Source organism: Panulirus ornatus, chromosome 44 (assembly GCF_036320965.1).
Source record: "Panulirus ornatus isolate Po-2019 chromosome 44, ASM3632096v1, whole genome shotgun sequence".
Classification (NCBI taxonomy): domain Eukaryota; kingdom Metazoa; phylum Arthropoda; class Malacostraca; order Decapoda; family Palinuridae; genus Panulirus; species Panulirus ornatus.
The window spans coordinates 7566403-7590329 of record NC_092267.1 but is presented as its reverse complement, the minus strand read 5'-3'; the positions used below and the strand labels follow the sequence as shown (position 1 = coordinate 7590329).

At 37.5% G+C, this 23927-nt stretch overlaps 2 protein-coding genes across 14 annotated transcripts in view; one reads left to right on the top strand and one right to left on the bottom strand.

The window, feature by feature from the left end:
* Nucleotides 1-23927, top strand: part of unc79 (UNC-79 domain-containing protein) — a 216704-nt gene that overhangs the window by 116349 nt on the left and 76428 nt on the right. For 10 of the 13 annotated variants that reach the window (XM_071687676.1, XM_071687675.1, XM_071687674.1 and 7 more), the window contains 5 exons: nucleotides 12372-12511; nucleotides 14769-14890; nucleotides 17258-17480; nucleotides 19384-19525; nucleotides 23392-23578. In XM_071687676.1, the coding sequence (XP_071543777.1) occupies nucleotides 12372-12511; nucleotides 14769-14890; nucleotides 17258-17480; nucleotides 19384-19525; nucleotides 23392-23578 (814 nt within the window). Of the gene's footprint in view, nucleotides 1-9965; nucleotides 10038-12371; nucleotides 12512-14768; nucleotides 14891-17257; nucleotides 17481-19383; nucleotides 19526-23391; nucleotides 23579-23927 lie in introns of all 13 variants that reach the window. The other 3 variants (XM_071687673.1, XM_071687672.1, XM_071687677.1) reach the window with 3 other exon arrangements.
* Nucleotides 1-23927, bottom strand: part of LOC139762701 (alkylglycerol monooxygenase-like) — a 255753-nt gene that overhangs the window by 171818 nt on the left and 60008 nt on the right. The gene's annotated exons all lie outside the window — the stretch shown is intronic.

Below are 23927 nucleotides of genomic sequence, written 5' to 3'. Positions count from 1 at the left end.
TCCTTCTGTGCTCCTTTGAACTATTACTTGTATATAATGTTTCCTTTTGGATCAAAGAACTGGCTCTTTCATAGTCAAGGCTGTCTGCTAGAGCTCATGATGTAAGGATAGTGCCTCTATCTTGGCTTTCCTAAGGAATCTTATTGGATGAGATTAGCAAAACAGGTCTTCATTATTGTACAAACATCTTATTTCAACATTTCTTCTTAAATCAGGTTGACCTTCCTTGTGTATTTTTAGGCATCCCACTTTCAGAACTTGGTTGCTTGTTTATAAGGGTAGGTCCTTTCATTAATTTACCTCACTTTTTTTGTTTAAGTCTCTCTTCCTTCCTATGGGTACACTCTCAGACACTCACAGTCCCCTATATAATTAGGAAATGCAGGTTATGATGGGAGATGAGCAAAGCCCTTGTGGGCATCAATATATTTTCTCTTCCCTATTTCTTCCTCTTTCCTTTTTGAAAAACTGTTTCTTGATTCTGGATGGTAACAATCCTCAGGCACAGATGCAGGTGGTCAGTCTGTGAATTGGGATGGATGACAGGTTAGCACCACTTCATCTCTTTGCTATGATATTAAAGCCTTTGTGGATTCTTTATGGTTGTTGAGTCTTGCATATGAGCATCTGTTGGCATCATATGTTTATGATGGTCAAAAGAGGCAAATTTTCATGGAAGACCTCAATTTAGAAGAAAGGTTGTTTAAACACCTTATCGAACAATTGCTTTCTAAGATGCCCTTAGGACTCTGCTAATGGTAGAGAAATGGCTTTCATCATCTAGAACCTATTACCAAGAGAAATAAGAAGTTATTTTTCACTTATAAGTATTAAAAGTGTTAAATATGTGCACTATATATTTTTTTATATAATCAGTGAATAAATTTTTCAAAGAAAATATCATACAGGTATTCCTTCTTAGCAGGTATGCACTGAGACAAAATAGCATGAAGATACAATTAAGAGACTGGAATACACATTGTTATTCATTACATCAATCTATCAGTATTTGATAAGAGTCTCCAACCACACATTAGGTTTTTCCATGCAGAGCCTCCATTCAGCAGCTTTCATACATCTCTGTTCTGTATGCTACATTCTTGCTCACATGCTCCCTCACATTGACATGTCACATGTCTTTGATCTCCTTTGACTTCTGATCCAGCTAGGTTGATGTTATGCATTGTTTTTCTCAGTCATCCAGTGTACATCATCTAAACTTGGTAAATTATCTTTTGACCATACAACCTATTCTTCTTCCATTTGTACAAGACAGAAGGATATGGTTAACACATCAGTCTGTCTCTATAACATGAGTTTTTCATCAGACTAGGTTTACCATGTAGCATCTCCTAGCATTACAGTTGTGTTGCATCCTTCATGTACCTCTCCGCTTGCTTCCCTCTTGCCCAAATGCTCTCTTACTTGATACCTTATCTTTGATCACCCATTTTTTTTTCCGATTACTGAATTGTCCATTCAGTGCAACCATTAAGTAAACATCACAGTATTGTATTTTCTGTTCACTACTGCTAGAGCATATCTATTAGAAATTCTTGAATCACGTGCCTCTGCTTGAATATGAAACGTTGAGCCATCAGTGCCTGTATTAGCATTCCAAACACTGTTACCAGATGCTACAGCCTGAGTTTTTTTCATACACTGGTCAGTGTATGTGCAGATGTAAAGGGGGCTTGCACAAGACTTGTTATGTGATGATCTGTGAAGTCATGACATATGCAAAGAGTAACAGGTAATACTGACGAAAACCTTTGGTAATCATTTTTGTTTGAGACAAAAATACTTGCAAAAATACCACACATCTTACTGTGTACGCTTTACAGTACTCCTGGTGTACATCATACAGTGTCTGCTAAAAACTTTTTTGCTCCTAGATGTTTTCAAAGGTGATACACGGCTAAGGCTTATTGTGGGTACAATCATGAGACACTCTAAAATCACTGTACATCTGGTCGCTGAGACTAGCGTTCCTAAGGGTGTGAGCACCAGCAACTCCCCTCAGTGTGCCTCAGGCTATCTTGAGGGAAGAATTTTCTTTACCCTTCCTGGCTGCCACTTCATTTTGGGAATATAGATCTGGGCACTGTATTCATCCACCTGTGCTTCAAGATTTTTAGCTATTAACTTCTTAGGAGGAGAAAGCCCCAAATTTCACCTAGAAGCAAAAAAGAAATGTGGATACAATGAGATTTCTAGGCACACTGCATGCTCAGAACCCACAATCATACTGTTGTTTCCTTCAACACTGCATTAGTGCCTCACATAATTCAGCAGATCAAGACCATATAGACTCAGAGCATGGACCTAGAGTACTTCAGGAACCTTGCCAATTCCATGCCCAGACATCCACAGATGGTAATCAAGGCCAAAGAAGAAACAACATACTACTAAAATATAAGTGTGACATCACGTTTGAAATTGTCTGGGGAGGCAGACAAGGTTTAATGCAGACACTTTTCATCTGGCAGCAGAGCAGCATATGTTAAAGGGCATGTAGCATGTGTAGACAATGTTTTTCCAGGTCGAGTTGTACAATATATCATTTTGTTTATAGAGTTATGCTCTAGTTAGCTGGTATAAACTCATGGAGATATTTTTATAGGATATTTGAGAATCTCTTGCACACAGGATGTACAATGGATATGAGGACTGCTGCAGTCAAAGGGTTAATATCTTAGAATTTATTTTGTGCTCTTTATATCTAATAACTTTCTGCCTCCTTCATTTTCCTACCAGTCCTCTGTTCTAGATCACTCAGCTAGCAAATACCAGAGCAGGCAGCCACTCTTTCTAGCACACTCTTCCACACCAGGAAAGATTTTTTCTTGGTGCTATGGGTTTGCACATCTATCAGTACTTTCTAGTATTTCATACAAGCATCCTTCAATAGTAATGACATTGTTTTTCATGTGACATACAAATTTTCTCTTGCCTCATTTATTGCATTTATCTTGTCTTACACTCAGATCTCTCTCTCTCTCTCTCTCTCTCTCTCTCTCTCTCTCTCTCTCTCTCTCTCTCTCTCTCTCTCTCTCTCTCTCTCTATCATATGGAAAAGACCTACTTTTGTGTGCACTAATATTTTATTTTCAACTTTACGATAATTTACCAGCTGATTTTACATTAAGTTGCAACTTTTTTCAAACTGGACTTATCTGCACTGCAAGCACCCATTCTCCATCATTGCATTTGTCTGCCATTGCCTCTACACTCTCAGTTTAAGCATGAATTGCCTCAGTAACACATCTCTTCTGAACTCAAAATCTGATCTTAACCCTTTGGCCGTGGAAGTAATTTCCAGCTTCATTCCTAAGGAGTATCAATTCTCCATTTAGATACAAAAATTATAACTGATCTTTCTTACTATTTCAATATCAGGGCAAAACTATAAGTTTCCACATCTGGCATTGATATTTCTTAAAAACATTTTATGTGAAGTAGAGAAGTAAAAGAAGAATAGCATAAACTTCCTGAAGTGTCACAGATTTCATATTCTTTGCACTCATAATGATGAACAAATGTAAGGGGCATGATAGAAATTACAGAGCGTGCTTTAAAGAAACAATAAAAAACACCATACTGCTGTGGAATTCATTAAAAAAGGGGGTGACTGTGTTGTTGACTGGCTGGTGAGGATATTCAATTTATGTATGGTTCATGGGGAAGTGCCTGAGGATTGGCAGAATGCATGCATAGTGCCATTGTACAAAGGCAGAGGGTATAAAGGTGAGTGTTCAAATTACAGAGATACAAGTTTGTTGAGTATTCCTGGGAAATTATATGGGAGGGTAATGATTGAGAGGGTCAAGGCATGTACAGAGCATCAGATTGGGGAAGAGCAGTGTGGTTTCAGAAGTGGTAGAGGATGTGTGGATCAGGTGTTTGCTTTGAAGAATGTAAGTGAGAAATACTTAGAAAAACAAATGGATCTGTATGTAGCATTTATGGATCTGGAGAAGGCATATAATAGAGTTGACAGAGATGCTCTGTGGAAGGTATTAAGAGTATATTGTGTGGGAGGTAAGTTGCTAGAGGCAGTGAAAATTTTTTATCGAGGATGTAAGGCATGTGTACGAGTAGGAAGAGAGGAAAGTGATTGGTTCTCAGTGAATGTCGGTTTGTGGCAGGGGTACATGATGTCTCCATGGTTGTTTAATTTGTTTATGGATGGGGTTGTTGGGGAGGTGAATGCAAGAGTTTTTGGAAATAAGGGCAAGTATGCAGTCTTGGGAAGTGAGTCAGTTGTTGTTTGCTCATGATACAGCACTGGTGGCTGATTTGGGTGAGAAACTGCAGAAGTTGGTGACTGAGTTTGGTAAAGTGTGTGAAAGAAGAAATCTGAGAGGAAATGTAAATAAGAGCAAGGTTATTAGGTACAGTAGGGTTCAGGGACAAGTTAATTGAGAGGTAAGTCTGAATGAAGAAAAAAAGGAGGAAGTGAAGTGTTTTAGATATCTGGGAGTGGATTCAGCAGCGGATGGAACCATGGAAGCGGAAATGAGTCACAGGGTGGGGGAGGGGGCGAAGGTTCTGGGAGCACTGAAGAATGTGTGGGAGGCCAGAATGTTAAATTGGAGAGCAAAAATGGGTATGTTTGAAGAAATAGCAGTTCTAACAATGTTATATAGTTGCGAGACATGGGCTATAGATAGTGTTGTGTGAAGGGTGGATGTGTTGGAAATGAGATGTTTGAGGACAATATGTGGTGGGAAGTGGTTTGATCGAGTAAGTAATGAAAGTGTAAGAGAGATAAGTGGTAATAAAAGAGAGTGTGGCTGAGAGAGCAGAAGAGAGTGTATTGAAATGGTTTAGTCACTGGAGAGAATGAGTGAGGATAGATTGACAAAGAGGATATATGTGTCAGAGGTAGAGGGAACATGGAGAAGTGGGAGACCAAACTGGAGGTGGAAAGATGGAGTGAAAAAGATTTTGAGTGATTGGGGCCTGAATATACAGGAGGGTGAAAGGCATGCAACGAATAGAGTGAATTGGAACGATGTGGTATACTGGGGTCGACATGCTGTCAATGGATTGAACCAGGGCATGTGAAGCATCTGGGGTAAATCATGGAAAGTTTTGTGGGGCCTGGATGAGGAAAGGAAGCTCTGGTTTCAGTGTATTACACATGACAACTAGAGACTGAGTGTGAACGAATGTGGCCTTTGTTGTCTTTTCCCAGTGTTACCTCGCACAGGCATGGGGGGAGGGGGTGCTATTTCATGTGTGGTGGGGTAGCAACGGGAAAGGATGAAGGTAGCATGTATGAATATGTACATGTGTATATATATAGGGCGCAAATGGGGAGGTGATAACAAGTAGCGGTGATGTGAGAAGGAGATGGAATGAGTATTTTGAAGGTTTGTTGAATGTGTCTGATGACAGAGTGGCAGATATAGGGTGTTTTGGTCGAGGTGGTGTGCAAAGTGAGAGGGTTAGGGAAAATGATTTGGTAAACAGAGAAGAGGTAGTAAAAGCTTTGCGGAAGATGAAAGCCGGCAAGGCAGCAGGTTTGGATGGTATTGCAGTGGAATTTATTAAAAAAGGGGGTGACTGTATTGTTGACTGGTTGGTAAGGTTATTTAATGTATGTATGACTCATGGTGAGGTGCCTGAGGATTGGCGGAATGCGTGCATAGTGCCATTGTACAAAGGCAAAGGGGATAAGAGTGAGTGCTCAAATTACAGAGGTATAAGTTTGTTGAGTATTCCTGGTAAATTATATGGGAGGGTATTGATCGAGAGGGTGAAGGCATGTACAGAGCATCAGATTGGGGAAGAGCAGTGCGGTTTCAGAAGTGGTAGAGGATGTGTGGATCAGGTGTTTGCTTTGAAGAATGTATGTGAGAAATACTTAGAAAAGCAAATGGATTTGTATGTAGCATTTATGGATCTGGAGAAGGCATATGATAGAGTTGATAGAGATGCTCTGTGGAAGGTATTAAGAATATATGGTGTGGGAGGCAAGTTGTTAGAAGCAGTGAAAAGTTTTTATCGAGGATGTAAGGCATGTGTACGTGTAGGAAGAGAGGAAAGTGATTGGTTCTCAGTGAATGTAGGTTTGCGGCAGGGGTGTGTGATGTCTCCATGGTTGTTTAATTTGTTTATGGATGGGGTTGTAAGGGAGGTAAATGCAAGAGTCCTGGAAAGAGGGGCAAGTATGAAGTCTGTTGGGGATGAGAGAGCTTGGGAAGTGAGTCAGTTGTTGTTCGCTGATGATACAGCGCTGGTGGCTGATTCATGTGAGAAACTGCAGAAGTTGGTGACTGAGTTTGGTAAAGTGTGTGGAAGAAGAAAGTTGAGAGTAAATGTGAATAAGAGCAAGGTTATTAGGTACAGTAGGGGTGAGGGTCAAGTCAATTGGGAGGTGAGTTTGAATGGAGAAAAACTGGAGGAAGTGAAGTGTTTTAGATATCTGGGAGTGGATCTGTCAGCGGATGGAACCATGGAAGCGGAAGTGGATCATAGGGTGGGGGAGGGGGCGAAAATTTTGGGAGCCTTGAAAAATGTGTGGAAGTCGAGAACATTATCTCGGAAAGCGAAAATGGGTATGTTTGAGGGAATAGTGGTTCCAACAATGTTGTATGGTTGCGAGGCGTGGGCTATGGATAGAGGTGTGCGCAGGAGGATGGATGTGCTGGAAATGAGATGTTTGAGGACAATGTGTGGTGTGAGGTGGTTTGATCGAGTAAGTAACGTAAGGGTAAGAGAGATGTGTGGAAATAAAAAGAGCGTGGTTGAGAGAGCAGAAGAGGGTGTTTTGAAATGGTTTGGGCACATGGAGAGAATGAGTGAGGAGAGATTGACCAAGAGGATATATGTGTCGGAGGTGGAGGGAACGAGGAGAAGAGGGAGACCAAATTGGAGGTGGAAAGATGGAGTGAAAAAGATTTTGTGTGATCGGGGCCTGAACATGCAGGAGGGTGAAAGGAGGGCAAGGAATAGAGTGAATTGGAGTCATGTGGTATACAGGGGTTGACGTGCTGTCAGTGGATTGAATCAAGGCATGATAGCGTCTGGGGTAAACCATGGAAAGCTGTGTAGGTATGTATATTTGCGTGTGTGGACGTGTGTATGTGCATGTGTATGGGGGGGGGGAGGTTGGGCCATTTCTTTCGTCTGTTTCCTTGCGCTACCTCGCAAACGCGGGAGACAGCGACAAAGTGTGAAAAAAAAAAAAAAAAAAAAAAAAAAGTATATATATGTATATGTCTGTGTATGTATATGTATGTATACAATGAAATGTATAGGTATGTATATGTGCTTGTGTGAGCGTGTATGTATATACATGTGTATGTGGGTGGGTTGGGCCATTCTTTTGTCTGTTCCTTTGCGCTACCTCACTAACGCGGGAGACAGCGACAAAGTATAATAAAATAAATGAATTAATATATATATATATATTTTTTTCTCTCTCTATGCATTCAGATAAAAAATACATGCTTGTAATGATAAATAGATTGTAAGGGCCATGAAAAAAAATGAAAGCACCAAAGTTGAATGGAAGTAGCATCATGTTGCCAGTTTTTAAACACATCAGAAACATTGTATCATTATCCATCTAGATTTCTGCATCAAAATACATAAAACATACTTACATAGCATATCCTGATTTTATACTTTTCATGAATTGCCTAAATAATAATGACAACAAAAAGAAATATGAGAGACAGACTCATCACTTTGTGGATAGTGGCAGTCAGCTGACTTAGCTACTGTTTAATGTGAGGATCCAGCCAATCATTGTGAGGGGGCAGCACCTCAGGAGACTCTGGTGCCATTTTCTGGTTGGGGAGGGTTGGAGAAGTACATGGGATGTACAATCAGACCATGAATCACTTTCAACCCCTTCAGTGTTGCACAGTATGACAAATTGGTGCAAAATGCATAACAAAGCTCTCACATCTAGCTTCACATTGATAGCCCCCACTTTCCTTATATGGGAATGTGTGGAGCTAATAGTGTCACTATTCCTATCACTTGCTATAATGCAGTGATATTAAAATCATGCTTGCCAACCCTATCAGGACAACAGGAGTGATAGTGTTCTCTTTAAAATCGATTGCATCTAAGGGTAAAATTAATTTATAGCCTGACTGTACAAATTGTTTTCAACAGCTTTGGACTATAGTCATATTTCATGGTATGAAGGAATATTATGTATTACATTTTAAGTTATAATTTGTGGCCAAAGGGTAAAACAATGAACCAGTCCTCTTACAACATTTGACACATGCTGTGCATAGAAAGCATCAACTCTCTTTAGTTGTCGTGTACTTGCTCTGAGTAATCCTGTCAGAAGTGTCCACAAACCTATAGTCATTCATGTGCAATTTCATGAGGAATGAAAAATAATCATGTTCTATACCTTCCCTTGTAATCTTTAAACAGATATTCACAGGGTGAAATCTGGTTGTCACTGCTATGTCCTTCAGGAAATCCCCTTCTCATCTTTTGTGGTATTAAATGGAATGTTGATAGTTTCTTTACCATCCTGCTAAGCAACTTATCACGTAGACTCAGCAGAATTTTTTTTCAGAGTATGGTTACTTGTAAAAGATATTTAACAAAGAAATAATTTAAGTGCACTTTAGACTTCCCTAAATTTGTGTGATGTATCTGAAAAAAGTGTTGGTTGTAAACTATACTGGAACTTTGGGTTGTGCATGATGTTGGAGTATTATCAGCTAAAGCTCTAAAATCTTAGGAGCCTTAAATCTTATCCCCTTATGCTTTGTAGTGGTTGTCCATTCAAAGGTAGTCAGAAATAGATTTGATATCATCAACGAGCATTGTAAAGGAAAAGCTTAATTCGGTGTAAATTATCATACATTAAAAGGAAGTTGTGTTGTGTTCTTTGAACAAGAATAAGAATTTATATAGCTTTGATTATGATTATAATCACAGTAATTTTCACATAGGATTAATCTGATATAGATGCAGAGAAAAGAAACTGACATTCTAAAGCTTGTCATATTTACTCTCATTGACATTTTCCATTGAATGATCAAAGGGATATTATTTCCTATAAAGTAACTGTCATGCTTCCTATGGCATGGTATACAAAAATTGCATCTTTTCCACGTTATCAATACTTCAGAGCGTGAAGAGTAATGTATGATCCTCCAAATTCAACACAACTTACATGCCTGGATGATAAAGTGTTTAGTGAGAATGAATTGATAAAATCTGGCTGGTATGGCTTTATGTAGGAAGAATGGCCTTTTTATGAGATAATTGCTCCCAGTTATTTTTCTCATAAGAAAATTTTTATCATACTGTAACATTTCATGTATATTCATGAACTCTAGATGTTTCTCTCATCATAATGTTGTTGAAAATAATAAAGTGTTTGTGATGCAATATCATCTAAGAACTGGAAGCAGTTGTCATGATAATCTAGTCTTTCGTTACCAGTCATAGAAACAGATTACGTGGGTATGGAAAAGAAAAATATTCTGATACATAAAGAAAACTTATTCATATAAATCCACTAAATACTTTAGAAATTTGGGGCAAGGTGTTCCTCAGGTACTTTTCTGTAAGCCTTACAAGATGTAGGCTTTCTTAACTAATGTAGACTTCCCCAGCCAGGTATTCTGTAGTCCTTCTGTAGACTGGCCTACTAACAGGGCAAGTCAAGTAGTAATGTGATTGCTTGAATCTGGTGGTTCTATAAACCTTATTTGCTTCTCACCATGTGACCTGTTTAGTAACTTTCTGTGGTCTAGGTGTGATGTTTTACAGGGTCTGTGATCAAGTGTAAAGGAAGTATGCATGGTTTAATGTGTGTGGATGACAATCTACACAGGATCAGTGGCATCTCCAAACTAATCTCCTTGTATTTATATTTAGATATTAACTATTCATTGTAGTGCTGGATAACTTTCCCAGCCAAGGCTTTTGTAATGTGAATAAACAAAATTGTTGTCCCTTTTTGCTTGCAGACTTTACTATAAAGGGGCTTTGCACAATGCCCTGTAAACTGTTTGAGGCTTACTTCATTGACGTAATGCAGGGTATCTATTGTAGTAATTTCTTTGTGAGAGTTTTTGTATTTGTATGTGTAGATTTTTTGTATTATGATATATGTGCTAGTTGTTTGACTATACTCAAAAAGTCTATGAATAGTACTGATCCCAAAAAGTAATTCACAAATGCTCAAAGGTGTCCCTTTTTCAGATAAAAAATATCTCTTTATGGCTAATCTGATTTCAACTGAGACCCCCCCCAAAACTTAATTACTATTTGATTGATGGTTGAGAAGTTGATAATCTGTTGAAGTAATAATATTTAGTAGTCACCAGAGTCAAGTGAAATAAATCAGCTAGACTTTTTGAGTACCGTTTGTCCTGTGTCTGTGATTTTCTTACTTTGCTGCCTGTTTGATTCTAGTTCCATGTAGTATAGTCTTTTAAACCAGGAATTTCAATAATTTACTCCCTGAACTTATTTATATGGCATCTTTCTTACTGAGACAACAGACATGCTTCATAATAACCAGTCTTGACAGTCGCATATTATTTTGTTTGATTTTTTAAGGAAAAGTTATCTATTTAGCAATCATTTTACATATCTTTAAACCTTCAAGCTTGGAAATAATCAGATTTTCAATATGATGGTTCATTATCTTTAAACGTGAATTCAATTTGATGTGTAACATTACTTTTTAAACAAGATAACAATGTATAATGCAGGGAAATTGAATAAATATAAAGAATTCTGAAAAGAACTAACTAAAAGCTAGATCATATCAGACTGTCGGACTTAATCATGATTTTGGTGGGAAATAGAATATAATCTTCATTAGTTATGTTTCCAATATGAGTGTAATGTTTTATATGAATGTGTATGAATTTACAAATTTTATCAACTTACATTCTTTTATATGTTCAAGAGAGATAAGTGATTTATTCATTTTCAGTTTTTCTCATGATCAGTCTCCTTTTAAGTTTCATGAAGTAGTAACAATACTTCTTACACATTTCTTTGCAGGTTTATATAAAGAAAAACATTTAACTATAAATATTTGGGCAAGTCATAAGCAATTATTTTAACTAAGGATTTGTCTCCATATTTAATACTGTCAAAACTTTTTACATTCTGTTTTGTTGTCAAGCAAGGACAAGAAATGAATGTCTCAAATGAACTTATATTCTTAATTTCATTTTCATAGTATTTAAAGTACCAAATTTACTAAATAGGTTTTTGTATTCGCAGGGTTACGCAATTATAGGTATGAATTTACTGAATGTTTGAGCTATAATACTGTCACGTATCTTTTGTTCATTATTGTATGCAAATTAGAGGTAATAAGGAAAAATTACCAGGAGATATTTATTTATGTACAGTACTTATATGAAGTACAGATATTGAATCAACGTATGTCTTAAAATCTCATTATTCTAAAACAGACTTTTCGGTTGAGCGGGAAACAGGATAAGAATTTGTCACTCATAGTGGTATAAAAAAATGAAGTATGTGGGAAATTAGCCTTGCTAAGCATGTCAGAAAGTAGTTTAGCGTGACTGCAAAATCCAGATAATTAAATGAATTATAGATCATATGGCATGTCCTTTAGTAGTGACCTATAGTATCATTATGCATGGGTTAATTTTCTACATAGGTCTATATGCTAGTAATAATGATAGTTATGAGATATTTTATAGAATTTTGTCAGATTTTTGCATGAATACTGTAAAGATTTATGAACATTTTTGCTATCAAAGGAATTACAAAGGGATAATTTTCATGTACAGAACTAGTTTTGATATATAGTAGGTAAATTTTTATGATGATTTATTCTCAGTTTTTTGTTAAAAGCCATTTCTAGAATAATGAATCTGCAACTACTTCAGAGAATTCTTTTCAGTATACTTGATAGTTTTATTAATCTTTTTATTTATACATTATAGTTTATCTCTGCTTGTGATCTTTCAGGTATCATAAATTGGTATGCTGAAATGCTAATTTTTCCTGCTTCTCTTCTTTATGCAACTACTGAGAATTGAGAGTAGCAAATTCTTTTTTTTACTCTATAAGCAAAATTGAGGAGTTTAGAAAAAAAAAAATTGTACCACTAATGAGTTAGAGAAAACAAGTTTTCACTAAAAGTAGCTTTGGAAAAGTTCTTTAAAAGTTGAGCAATTGCTTATAATTTGAGTGATTATTATATACCACTTATGCCTTTAGAAAATCTTCAATCATGATTTAGTTCTTATGTAATGATGAACATCATTTTTAGTATCAATATTCAAAGTGGGTGCTACTTGCTCCAGTCCTTGTGATTTAAAGTAAAACTCTTGTATTCTTGACCCAAAGCTTCCACTGAGCACTGTACCCCCACACTTTAGCAGATGGAGGCATGCGGTGCAACGATGATGGATCTGTGGTTCATCAGCTGCAGCGTGCCATGGATCTTGAAGAGACAGACAAAGACACCCTCCATCTTCTTGTATTCCTCTTCATGCAGTTCCTCTCTCAGCCCCAGCACGTAGGTTTTTGGTTTTGGAATACGAATCATTATTTCTACCTTCTCAATGTTACCACTAAGAGCATCATTTATCCTCTTAATTGATCTTCCTCTAGGGTATGATAAAGAAATATAATTCTCTTTTCCTTACAAAATATTTGTTGTTATCCATACATAAAGGAAAACCTCCAGAAAGTATTATACTTTCCTCTTTTTTTGGAATGGTAGGGATTTTTCTTGACCACATTAAAGTAGGTGGAGGCAAAGTGTAAAATAATTGTGGGTTTTTCCTAGAAAGATTTCACTATGTAACTTTTCCTATTTTTGATTATCTATTTGTACAGTACAGGAATGGAGTTTTACACCTGTGGGGGGTAGAACATTTATACTATATCTTCTACCATCCACCCCTTGTTTATACTAGAATTGCTTTTTCCAACATTTTTATCAAGTGTCTTGCTTTATCACATGTTATGTCCCTGGTTGTTCTATCCTTACATCTTTTGAAGAACTGTCCTCTGTCTATATCAACCTTGTTTACAAATTTAAGGGTTGTCTTCAGGTCACCCCTCACTCTTCTGTTTTGTGGATGGCAGATTTAAAGGATGTAACCTTTCCATGTAACTTTGCTCTCTTCATTCTGGTACCATCATTTTTCCCCTCTTCTAATCATCACTATTAGCTCTTTGTTCTTCTATGATAGTGACCAAATTTAAGAAGTACAATAAAGTTATGGCTTTATTTTAGGATATAAACAGTTTGATAGATATTTCTTTTACTTTCCTTCACCTTTCATTTCCAATAAATCCACCCTTTTCTCTACTTTTGCAGTATGGCTCCACAACTTGTATTCTTACAACACCCTCGGAACTACAATACCATCAAACACAGCTTTATTTCCTCTCATAGACAGTGAATTCTCTTTGCTTACACTCTTCATTACACCAGGACTTTTGCCCTTCTCATACACCCTATGATTCACTTCAGTTCCTATGGTTCCATCCACTATCATGTTCATTCATAGGTGTCTAAACCATCCCGCCTCCTCCAGGTTCTCTCAATTCAAACTCGCACTCAAACCAAATTCTATTTCCCTCCCCTCATTACATGACTATTATTCCCTCTCAACTTCTTCCAATCACACAGTCTCCCAGACACAAGCACCAGCTAACGTAGTTTTTCACTTTAGTCTGCCTGCAGAAACTGTCATCTGCAAACAGCAAATTCTTCTCAAAGAGAGAAATAAATTTCAGTGTTTTTGTGATAAGTGATTGCTATATAGTACATGCTTTAGAATGTACTGTAATGTGATACAAACCACCAGGTCAATTATCCGATATGGAAATTGTTTCCCATATTTCTATCTTGCATTCCTCCCTTTGCTACAGTTCTTCATTTTAATTTTCATTCTAATCTGTTTTTTGTTGAAAGAACTTGTCATGGAGAATAGACCTCATTAAGGCTAGTTGTTACACAAAACATTAATAGAAGTTTCCCTTCACATCTACCTTCTTAATTCCTTTTATTTGTGAAAAAAAAGCTGGGAAAGAGGGTGAACATGAGAAGGAAACTAACCCCAGTACCCACTTTGCTCTTTTTCCTTCCCATCTCAAACTACTGAATTCATAATCAACAAAGAGATAAGAGACGGAAAGAGAAAGAGGTGTGAAAAAAGAGGAGGATAAGAGTATGGTGCATGTTGGGGAAGTTAGAACTATTTTTGTAACTTATTTTTAACCAGAAAGTATGATGCCCAGTCCAGATATGGAGAGTATAAGATGTATCTGGATACCACTCTAATACCCCTGTATCAGGATAGTAGTGTTACCCCAGGTAGTTGTCCTTTACAACCCTACTCTTTTCATATCATATGATCCCATTTTTCAATGCATGCAGATGGTTTGATCCTTTGAATCATTATGCAAAACCCTTCAGCACTTGATTCAAATACAGATATTGCATTTTAGTTTTCAGTACTTAAAACAGTGTCACTCACCAGCATATTTTTGACAGATAAACATCCCAATGCTGCATTTATTAAAAGGACACCACAAACACACATGCTTTACTCTGGATAGCCATGATGATGTTATAATTTTAATACCAGTTAAATCAGAATGAATTTACATGCCAGAGAAAGTAAGGATAAGGGAAATGTTAAAGTGACTAATCAGTTTGTGCAATATGTTTCTGTCTTGATGGTCTTTAATCTCTCAGGAGTACTGCTTTCTTTATATCAACTTCTATGCTGATGTGATCGACTAAAATGTATTCACAGGCTGGTGGAAGTGAGGATAAGGGAAGTGTGAAAGTTATGAACCTGGTTCTTCGACATCTCTCAGTGCTGATGGGCTTTAGTCCTCAAGAGCGGTGCTTTTCTATATCACCTGCCAGACTCAGGTAATTACTTTTGTGTACTTTCTAAACTGAATTATTTGAATTAAGATGAATTATCTTTTACTAGTACTTACCATAATAGTCTGTGCTTTTCAAACACAGCTTATAAAGAAATTTTTTAGACCTCTCCCTTTTTAGTTAAGTAGTGTCAGGAAGAGATGAACAATAGGCCCACTTGCACACATTTTATTCTCCAGCTTTTATATAAAATTTCATGAAATCAAAGCCTACCATCTACACCCCAGCCCTTCACACTACTCCATGGTTTACCATGACTGCTTTATATTAACTATTCCGGCCCACTGGCTGCACATAATCCCTCATATTACCCTTCATTTAATTCCATTCTTTCCTGTGCAAGTCTCTACACCCTCCTGATTGTTCAGGCTCTGATACCTCAAAGCCTCTCTCATTCTACTTTTCCATACCCATCTTCATCTCCCTTCCCTCCTTGTCCCATCTATTTGCAGACATTTAGTCCTTCTTAGTTGGTCAGTCTTTCACTTATCCTCTTCATTTATTTAAATTGTTTCATCATTTTTCTACAGTTTCTGTGTGGAGACTAAAATCTTCTCTCATCAAACAGTTAAGCTGTAGAATTCTTTTCCTCTTATCATCTTTCCTACTTCTTGTAACTTTTCTGCCATTAAGAGTCAGGTCTACAAACCCTTACAGAGCCTTGATTAACTTCAATATTCTTTATATCTTCTTGTTTTTCCTTTCACTCATGATGACCTTTGATTGGGGTATGTTTTTGCTTATGCATATCAATCAAACAGATTGCATGTACTATCATATCTCCCTTACACTGTCATTCCTTACAAGGTCAACCTGCTTTCTGCAGGCATTTCATATCCAGTATGTACATTTTCTTCCTTTCTTTGGTGTTTAAGGCCCAGGATTCGTACACATATAATAATTTGGGTACGTACCTTCTGATATATGCATCTTCTTCCTAACAGACACTAACCTCCCCTTCTGTATGCTCCTTGATATACCCAGAGCTTTAGATCCCTTCCCATACTAAACTCACTTTATCCTCGGTGGTTTCTTCTACTGCCAAAGTCACTCCCAGGCACCTACAGCACTCCACCTTCATTAGGTCTTACCCATTCAAATATACAATCCAACCACTGTTCCTCATTACCTTGCTTTTGTTCACATTTACACCTATCTTTTGCCATTCACATGCACTTTCAAACTCTGTTGCCAGATTCTGGAGCTTCCTTTTGAGATCTTCCTCTAGAGCCACATCCTTTGCAAACAGTAACTAGTTTGCTTCTCATACCCTATAACCCCTTGGACACCACAGTCCCATGCTCTACAACTCTCACATTTGTTTCCCTCACCACCCCAACTATAAACCGATTAAACATCTATGGTGTCATCACAAATCCTTGCCAGTGAATTTCTTAAGAAAGTGGATGATTGTGTTTTGCATTGGTTCATTATGTTTTTCTCTCATGGTGAGGTACCTGATGATTGATGGAATGCCTGTATAATGCCATTACATATATAGGCAAGGGGAATGAAAGTGAATGTTCGAATTACAAAAGTATAAATTTGTTGCATGTACCTTGTAAGTTGTATGGGAGAGTGTTGATTAAGATGTTTGTGGCATGCACAGGGCATCATCTGAGAGTAGAGGATGTGTGAAGAATTTATGTGAAATACCTTGAGAAACAAGACTTATATGTGGTTTTTACTGATCTGGAGAAAGTACATAACAAAGTTGGTATAATCCCCAAGTCAATATATTCTTGGACCTTTCATGCCCACAATACACCTACCACAATGAAAACACTAAATGCTTACTGCTAAATAGCCACACATTTTCCCTGCATAGATATACACACACGACATGATGAAGCATGATCCCACATGGTATCAATTTATAGTCTACATCATAATATTAATCCAGAGTGAAAGAAAGCTCACCTTAAAAAAAAAGAGGAAATTAATCAAAATGCTTTTATAATGAATACTAAAGGAACTCTCTTCATTGTTGATTTATTAATATGGATAAGAAGTTCACACCACCATTTTAAAGTATGCATGGTAGAGTAGTGTAAGCATTGAAGCTATCATGTGTTATTATATTAAAAGCCATCATGTGTTACGATATGAGAAGCCATCATGTGTTACTATATGCTTTTTTGAATTTGTTGAATATATTTTACTTTTTCCATTTTTGCTTTAATAGTTTCATGGGCCCAGATATGTGTTACAAAATTACTGATGGACTGACCTAGAAAGAATGGTTTAATTACTTTTAAGAATGCCATGAATTGTAGCAAATCTAAAACTAGCAAAACTTCTAGGGTTTACCATAGTTTTTTTAAATGTACTTATTCATATTACTTTTTGCAGATCATCTCCAGTCTTTAATGCCTTCTTATCAAACTTGCCACATGTTTTGGATCACAATTTCTCCATGGGTACTTTGCTACTTCCAACCTGCCTGCCAGTTTTGCAGTTTTGTGCTGCACCACACCGAGTAGTAGACCTTCGTCACCCAACATTCAGTTTATGGTGTCTTCAGCCCCATCCCAGAAAATATTGGCTGAAGTCAGTCCTCATTTTCTTATATAAGGTATAAGACTATCAATACTGAATTTTATGATGATGAACTCTTCAGATTAGTGCTATTGTTAGGATATAAGGAGAAAAGGCCAGGGTAATTCTATAGATGTCAGAGGGCCAAAAAAAATTTATCTAGTATAGAGCATGTATTAATGACATGATAGACAGGCAACCTTGAAAAGTATAAGAGATCAAGAATGTGCACAGAAGAATGAGAAGAGGATTAACATTATCATTAAGGCAAATGAAAATCTTTAGCCCTTCGAAAAGTTTATTGAGGGCAGACTCAGTTAAAGAACAAACCAGACTGAAAGAAATAGTGGATAAGGCCTTTAAAACAGAGAAGGAATTATGCTCAGAGTTCCAAAACGTATTCACAGTGTGATAGAGTCAATAGATTGGTGCAAATGTCATTATGTAAAGAAAGAGGGACATAGAAGAAAGACGTGTTACTTCAAATGTTTGAAGGCTAAGAAAATTAAACTTAATATGGATAAGATATAGACAGCTAAGTAGCCAGGTAACATTTGAAAGGAATAAAAGAGTCGTAATTAGTAGCACAGATTATGGAAAGAGGATCATAGAATGTTTGGTAAAGGAAAATTCTCGACTCTTGCATAAGTTTATTGGAACAGATCTTCAATCAAAGAGCAAACTACACTGATGGAAAGAGGGGTGAAGGCTGTTGAAATGGTAAAAGGGAATTTTGAGAAACTGAATGCTAAGATCCAAAATGTTTTTATAGTGGAGGACACACTGTCCTCAACAGTAATGAGGTGGGATGGGAGAAAGACTTAGAAACCAATATAAAAGTGTATTATTTTATGAGGTGTAAATATGCTCAGGAGTTATGGGACTCTGCCTCATGAGGTTACACTACAAGTGTAAAATCACTTTCAGTGAGGTTGTATCATTGTCAATGGATGAAAAGGAATATAACCTTATCAAGGAACTTTGAACTCCAAAGGAGTCCATTGTCATCCTACCACTGATCGTTGCCTTGCCTTGAAGCGGCAGGAGCCCCATAAAAGGGAGTCCTAGGATTGTATAACAGGTCAAATTATGTAGGCTCATGAAGGATCCAGATCCATAAAGAGTAAATAGCCCTGATGATAACTCACCCAGTGTACATATGATGTGTGCAGAAACACTGCACAAGCCACCTGAGATGTTCAAAAACTGGAAGTGGGATCAGGGCTAAGACAGTAGGACAAAACAATTTCAATGCTTATGATTATGAGTGTAGAGGGATGATGAAAGAATTAATTGCACGATTTAAGGTTGAATAGGCAATCAAAGACAGAAGGGATGATTTTCCAAGGGGAAAGAATACAGAAAACTGAGATTTGATATTAATGAAAGTGGAAATTAAAAGTAGATATTATATTTGAGCTGAGTGATCACCTAAGGAAAAGAAAAACTGAGATAATATGAATGTATGTATAACAGATTTGAATGTGTAGGAATAGATGTATAGTAAGATAAAGAGTGATATGTCATGTTCAGGTGAAGAAGTATATACAAAAGAAGGGTGTTAGCATGGATGTGATTAAAGATATGCTGTTATGATATGTTTGAAGATCCTACATAGATCATCAGATTGTAAAGAAGGAAGGCTTGTATTAAGTAAATGATATTACAACTTGTTTTCATTCATAACAAGGAAAATGTTATAAGTAAGAAAAATGCTTTAAAACAGAAGTATATTTTAGCCCTCTGAAAATGATGACCTCTGTGTATTCTCTTTGATGATATGGTGGTTTTCATTTCCCTCAGTTACTATATGCAGATCTTAAGGCCTCTGGAAATGAAAAGATCTTAGGGTAATAGCATGAAAAAAAAAATTTTTACTGTAAGATTTTAATGATGTACTGTCTTCTTACTTAATTATGAATACTTTTTCACTGTTGCAGTATGAGTATAATAGTCAACCACTCTCAGCACAAGCTCTTGCCCTGGTCCGATTAGTATTGAATACCATTGATAATCATTATCATCGTTGTCGAAAAGTAGATGATCCAACCCTATGTGGAGCCAGCTCAGCATATTCTAGAGGTAAGTTTTTTGTGTATGGTATGGATTAATAACAAAGGAACAAAAGATATTGAAGATGTAATTTATGAAAATTAGAGTATGAAATACTCTGACATTTGAAAACAGTGTTCTGCACATGATTAAACTGAGGACAAAGAGGAAAGGGAGAGGGAGGACAAAGAGGCAAGGGAGAGGATTGGTAACTGAATAATATAAGGAAAATGTATATGGATTGGATAGTATAAAGAAAGGATGTACAGCCAGTTATATAAAAGTAACAGCACCATTGAAGAATCTGCATTTACCATATTTTTGTTATTTTCAGTAAAGATGAAAACAGGTGCAGCAAAAGTGCATTTTGTACTGACATAGTTTTGCTTGAAAGTCTTTTTTAAGTAGTTTCCATCTATTAATGCCAATACTGAATGGAGAGAGGGAAAACTTTTAAAATCAATGTAAGAATAATTGTATAATTGACTGTAATTTGTAAGATATATACTGTTCTATTCAAGAATCAAATCGCTAGTAAGAAAGAAGTGTGGGTAAATAACAAGAAATGTATTGACAAACTAGATGATGAAAACTTCAGTAAGAACATTGCTTAACAAATTACTTTACTTTGAAAAAAAATGGTCTTACTGGTTATAACTGTATATCATCACTGTTCTCTCTACATTTGGAGTTTATCTATAAAGCCATGTTCTTTCACAGACGTCTCAAGTTTAGCTCACTTCATCACCTCATTTTCTTAATAGTTCTCCATATCATGAGCCTTCAATATCCCCTGCATGCAGGTTGCCTTGAAAAATATTACATTCATTCATTACAATTGTCAACATACATGAATCTGTAAGCATGTATAAATTTTCTGTGGTAGAAAGGAAAGTTATATATCCATCTTTTCATACACTGAATTTAATCTCTTGACAGTGACTTGGCATCTTCTGTGTTGTACTATTCCGCATATAAAGATTTTTTTTTTTCTTTTTTTTTGCTTTGTCGCTGTCTCCCGCGTTTGCGAGGTAGCGCAAGGAAACAGACGAAAGAAATGGCCCAACCCACCCCCATACACATGTATATACATACGTCCACACACGCAAATATACATACCTACACAGCTTTCCATGGTTTACCCCAGACGCTTCACTTGCCTTGATTCAATCCACGTCAACCCCGGTATACCACATCGCTCCAATTCACTCTATTCCTTGCCCTCCTTTCACCCTCCTGCATGTTTAGGCCCCGATCACACAAAATCTTTTTCACTCCATCTTTCCACCTCCAATTTGGTCTCCCTCTTCTCCTCGTTCCCTCCACCTCCGACACATATATCCTCTTGGTCAATCTTTCCTCACTCATTCTCTCCATGTGACCAAACCATTTCAAAACACCCTCTTCTGCTCTCTCAACCACGCTCTTTTTATTTCCACACATCTCTCTTACCCTTACGTTACTTACTCGATCAAACCACCTCACACCACACATTGTCCTCAAACATCTCATTACCAGCACATCCATCCTCCTGCGCACAACTCTATCCATAGTCCACGCCTCGCAACCATACAACATTGTTGGAACCACTATTCCTTCAGACATACCCATTTTTGCTTTCCGAGATAATGTTCTCGACTTCCACACATTCTTCAAGGCTCCCAGAATTTTCGACCCCTCCCCCACCCTATGATCCACTTCCGCTTCCATGTTTCCATCCGCTGACAGATCCACTCCCAGATATCTAAAACACTTCACTTCCTCCAGTTTTTCTCCATTCAAACTCACCTCCCAATTGACTTGACCCTCAACCCTACTGTACCTAATAACCTTGCTCTTATTCACATTTACTCTTAACTTTCTTCTTTCACACACTTTACCAAACTCAGTCACCAGCTTCTGCAGTTTCTCACATGAATCAGCCACCAGCGCTGTATCATCAGCGAACAACAACTGACTCACTTTCCAAGCTCTCTCATCCCCAACAGACTTCATACTTGCCCCTCTTTCCAAAACTCTTGCATTCATCTCCCTAACAACCCCATCCATAAACAAATTAAACAACCATGGAGACATCACACACCCCTGCCGCAAACCTACATTCACTGAGAACCAATCACTTTCCTCTCTTCCTACACGTACACATGCCTGACATCCTCGATAAAAACTTTTCACTGCTTCTAACAACTTGCCTCCCACACCATATATTCTTAATACCTTCCACAGAGCATCTCTATCAACTCTATCATATGCCTTCTCCAGATCCATAAATGCTACATACAAATCCATTTGCTTTTCTAAGTATTTCTCACATACATTCTTCAAAGCAAACACCTGATCCACATATCCTCTACCACTTCTGAAACCACACTGCTCTTCCCCAATCTGATGCTCTGTACATGCCTTCACCCTCTCAATCAATACCCTCCCATATAATTTGCCAGGAATACTCAACAAACTTATACCTCTGTAATTTGAGCACTCACTCTTATCCCCTTTGCCTTTGTACAATGGCGCTATGCACGCATTCCGCCAATCCTCAGGCACCTCACCATGAGTCATACATACATTAAATAACCTTACCAACCAGTCAACAATACAGTCACCCCCTTTTTTGATAAATTCCACTGCAATACCATCCAAACCTGCTGCCTTGCCGGCTTTCATCTTCCGCAAAGCTTTTACTACCTCTTCTCTGTTTACCAAATCATTTTCCCTAACCCTCGCACTTTGCACACCACCTCGACCAAAACACCCTATATCTGCCACTCTATCATCAAACACATTCAACAAACCTTCAAAATACTCACTCCATCTCCTTCTCACATCACCACTACTTGTTATCACCTCCCCATTTGCGCCCTTCACTGAAGTTCCCATTTGCTCCCTTGTCTTACGCACTTTATTTACCTCCTTCCAGAACATCTTTTTATTCTCCCTAAAATTTAATGATACTCTCTCACCCCAACTCTCATTTGCCCTTTTTTTCACCTCTTGCACCTTTCTCTTGACCTCCTGTCTCTTTCTTTTATACGTCTCCCACTCAATTTCATTTTTTCCCTGCAAAAATCGTCCAAATGCCTCTCTCTTCTCTTTCACTAATACTCTTACTTCTTCATCCCACCACTCACTACCCTTTCTACTCAACCCACCTCCCACTCTTCTCATGCCACAAGCATCTTTTGCGCAATCCATCACTGATTCCCTAAATACATCCCATTCCTCCCCCACTCCCCTTACTTCCATTGTTCTCACCTTTTTCCATTCTGTACTCAGTCTCTCCTGGTACTTCCTCACACAAGTCTCCTTCCCAAGCTCACTTACTCTCACCACCCTCTTCACCCCAACATTCACTCTTCTTTTCTGGAAACCCATACAAATCTTCACCTTAGCCTCCACAAGATAATGATCAGACATCCCTCCAGTTGCACCTCTCAGCACATTAACATCCAAAAGTCTCTCTTTCGCGCGCCTGTCAATTAACACGTAATCCAATAACGCTCTCTGGCCATCTCTCCTACTTACATAAGTATACTTATGTATATCTCGCTTTTTAAACCAGGTATTCCCAATCATCAGTCCTTTTTCAGCACATAAATCTACAAGCTCTTCACCATTTCCATTTACAACACTGAACACCCCATGTATACCAATTATTCCCTCGACTGCCACATTACTCACCTTTGCATTCAAATCACCCAACACTATAACCCGGTCTCGTGCATCAAAACCACTAACACACTCATTCAGCTGCTCCATAAAGATATATGTGGAAAACATAAGCTATAAAGATACATGAAGTGTTGATAAAAATATAATTAAGTGGGTAACAGTATCATCCATTACCAGATCAGAGAATGCTTTTGTTGTATAAGCACTCCATTCATTATTTTCAGAAGTGAGTCAAGGCTCCATTGGTGGAAATGAAGCTGAGCATCCTGGAGAGTCACCTCCTCTCTCACCTGGTCTATTCCCTGGTGGAAGTCGGATAACTGTGTCCACAGGAGGACCCCATTCAGAGCCACGAGCCCAATACTTTGCTGACCATAAATCAGCTTTTGTTCCAATAGGACAAGACACAAGGTGATTAATTTTTATGGCTCATCCTCTGTTTATTCCTTATTTGGTTTGACAGTGAGTGACCATATAAAAATTCTTGTTGATTGAAATCAGTAGCCATATTAACCAGCCAGGTGGTCCTCATATAAAAATTGTAGTTGATTTTAATAAGTAATTCATTAACCAGCCAAGTGCTCACTGTTGATTATTATTCAACCTTATTGTAGTATATTATTGAGAAATATTATCCATACAGGTATACTTATTGGTAGTAATATTGTATGTGTGTCTGTGTGGGGGAGTGCAGGGAAAATGAGTAGTAAGTATCATTGTCTCATTATGTTGAATTGGTGTTTGTAGTGTAGTAGGGATG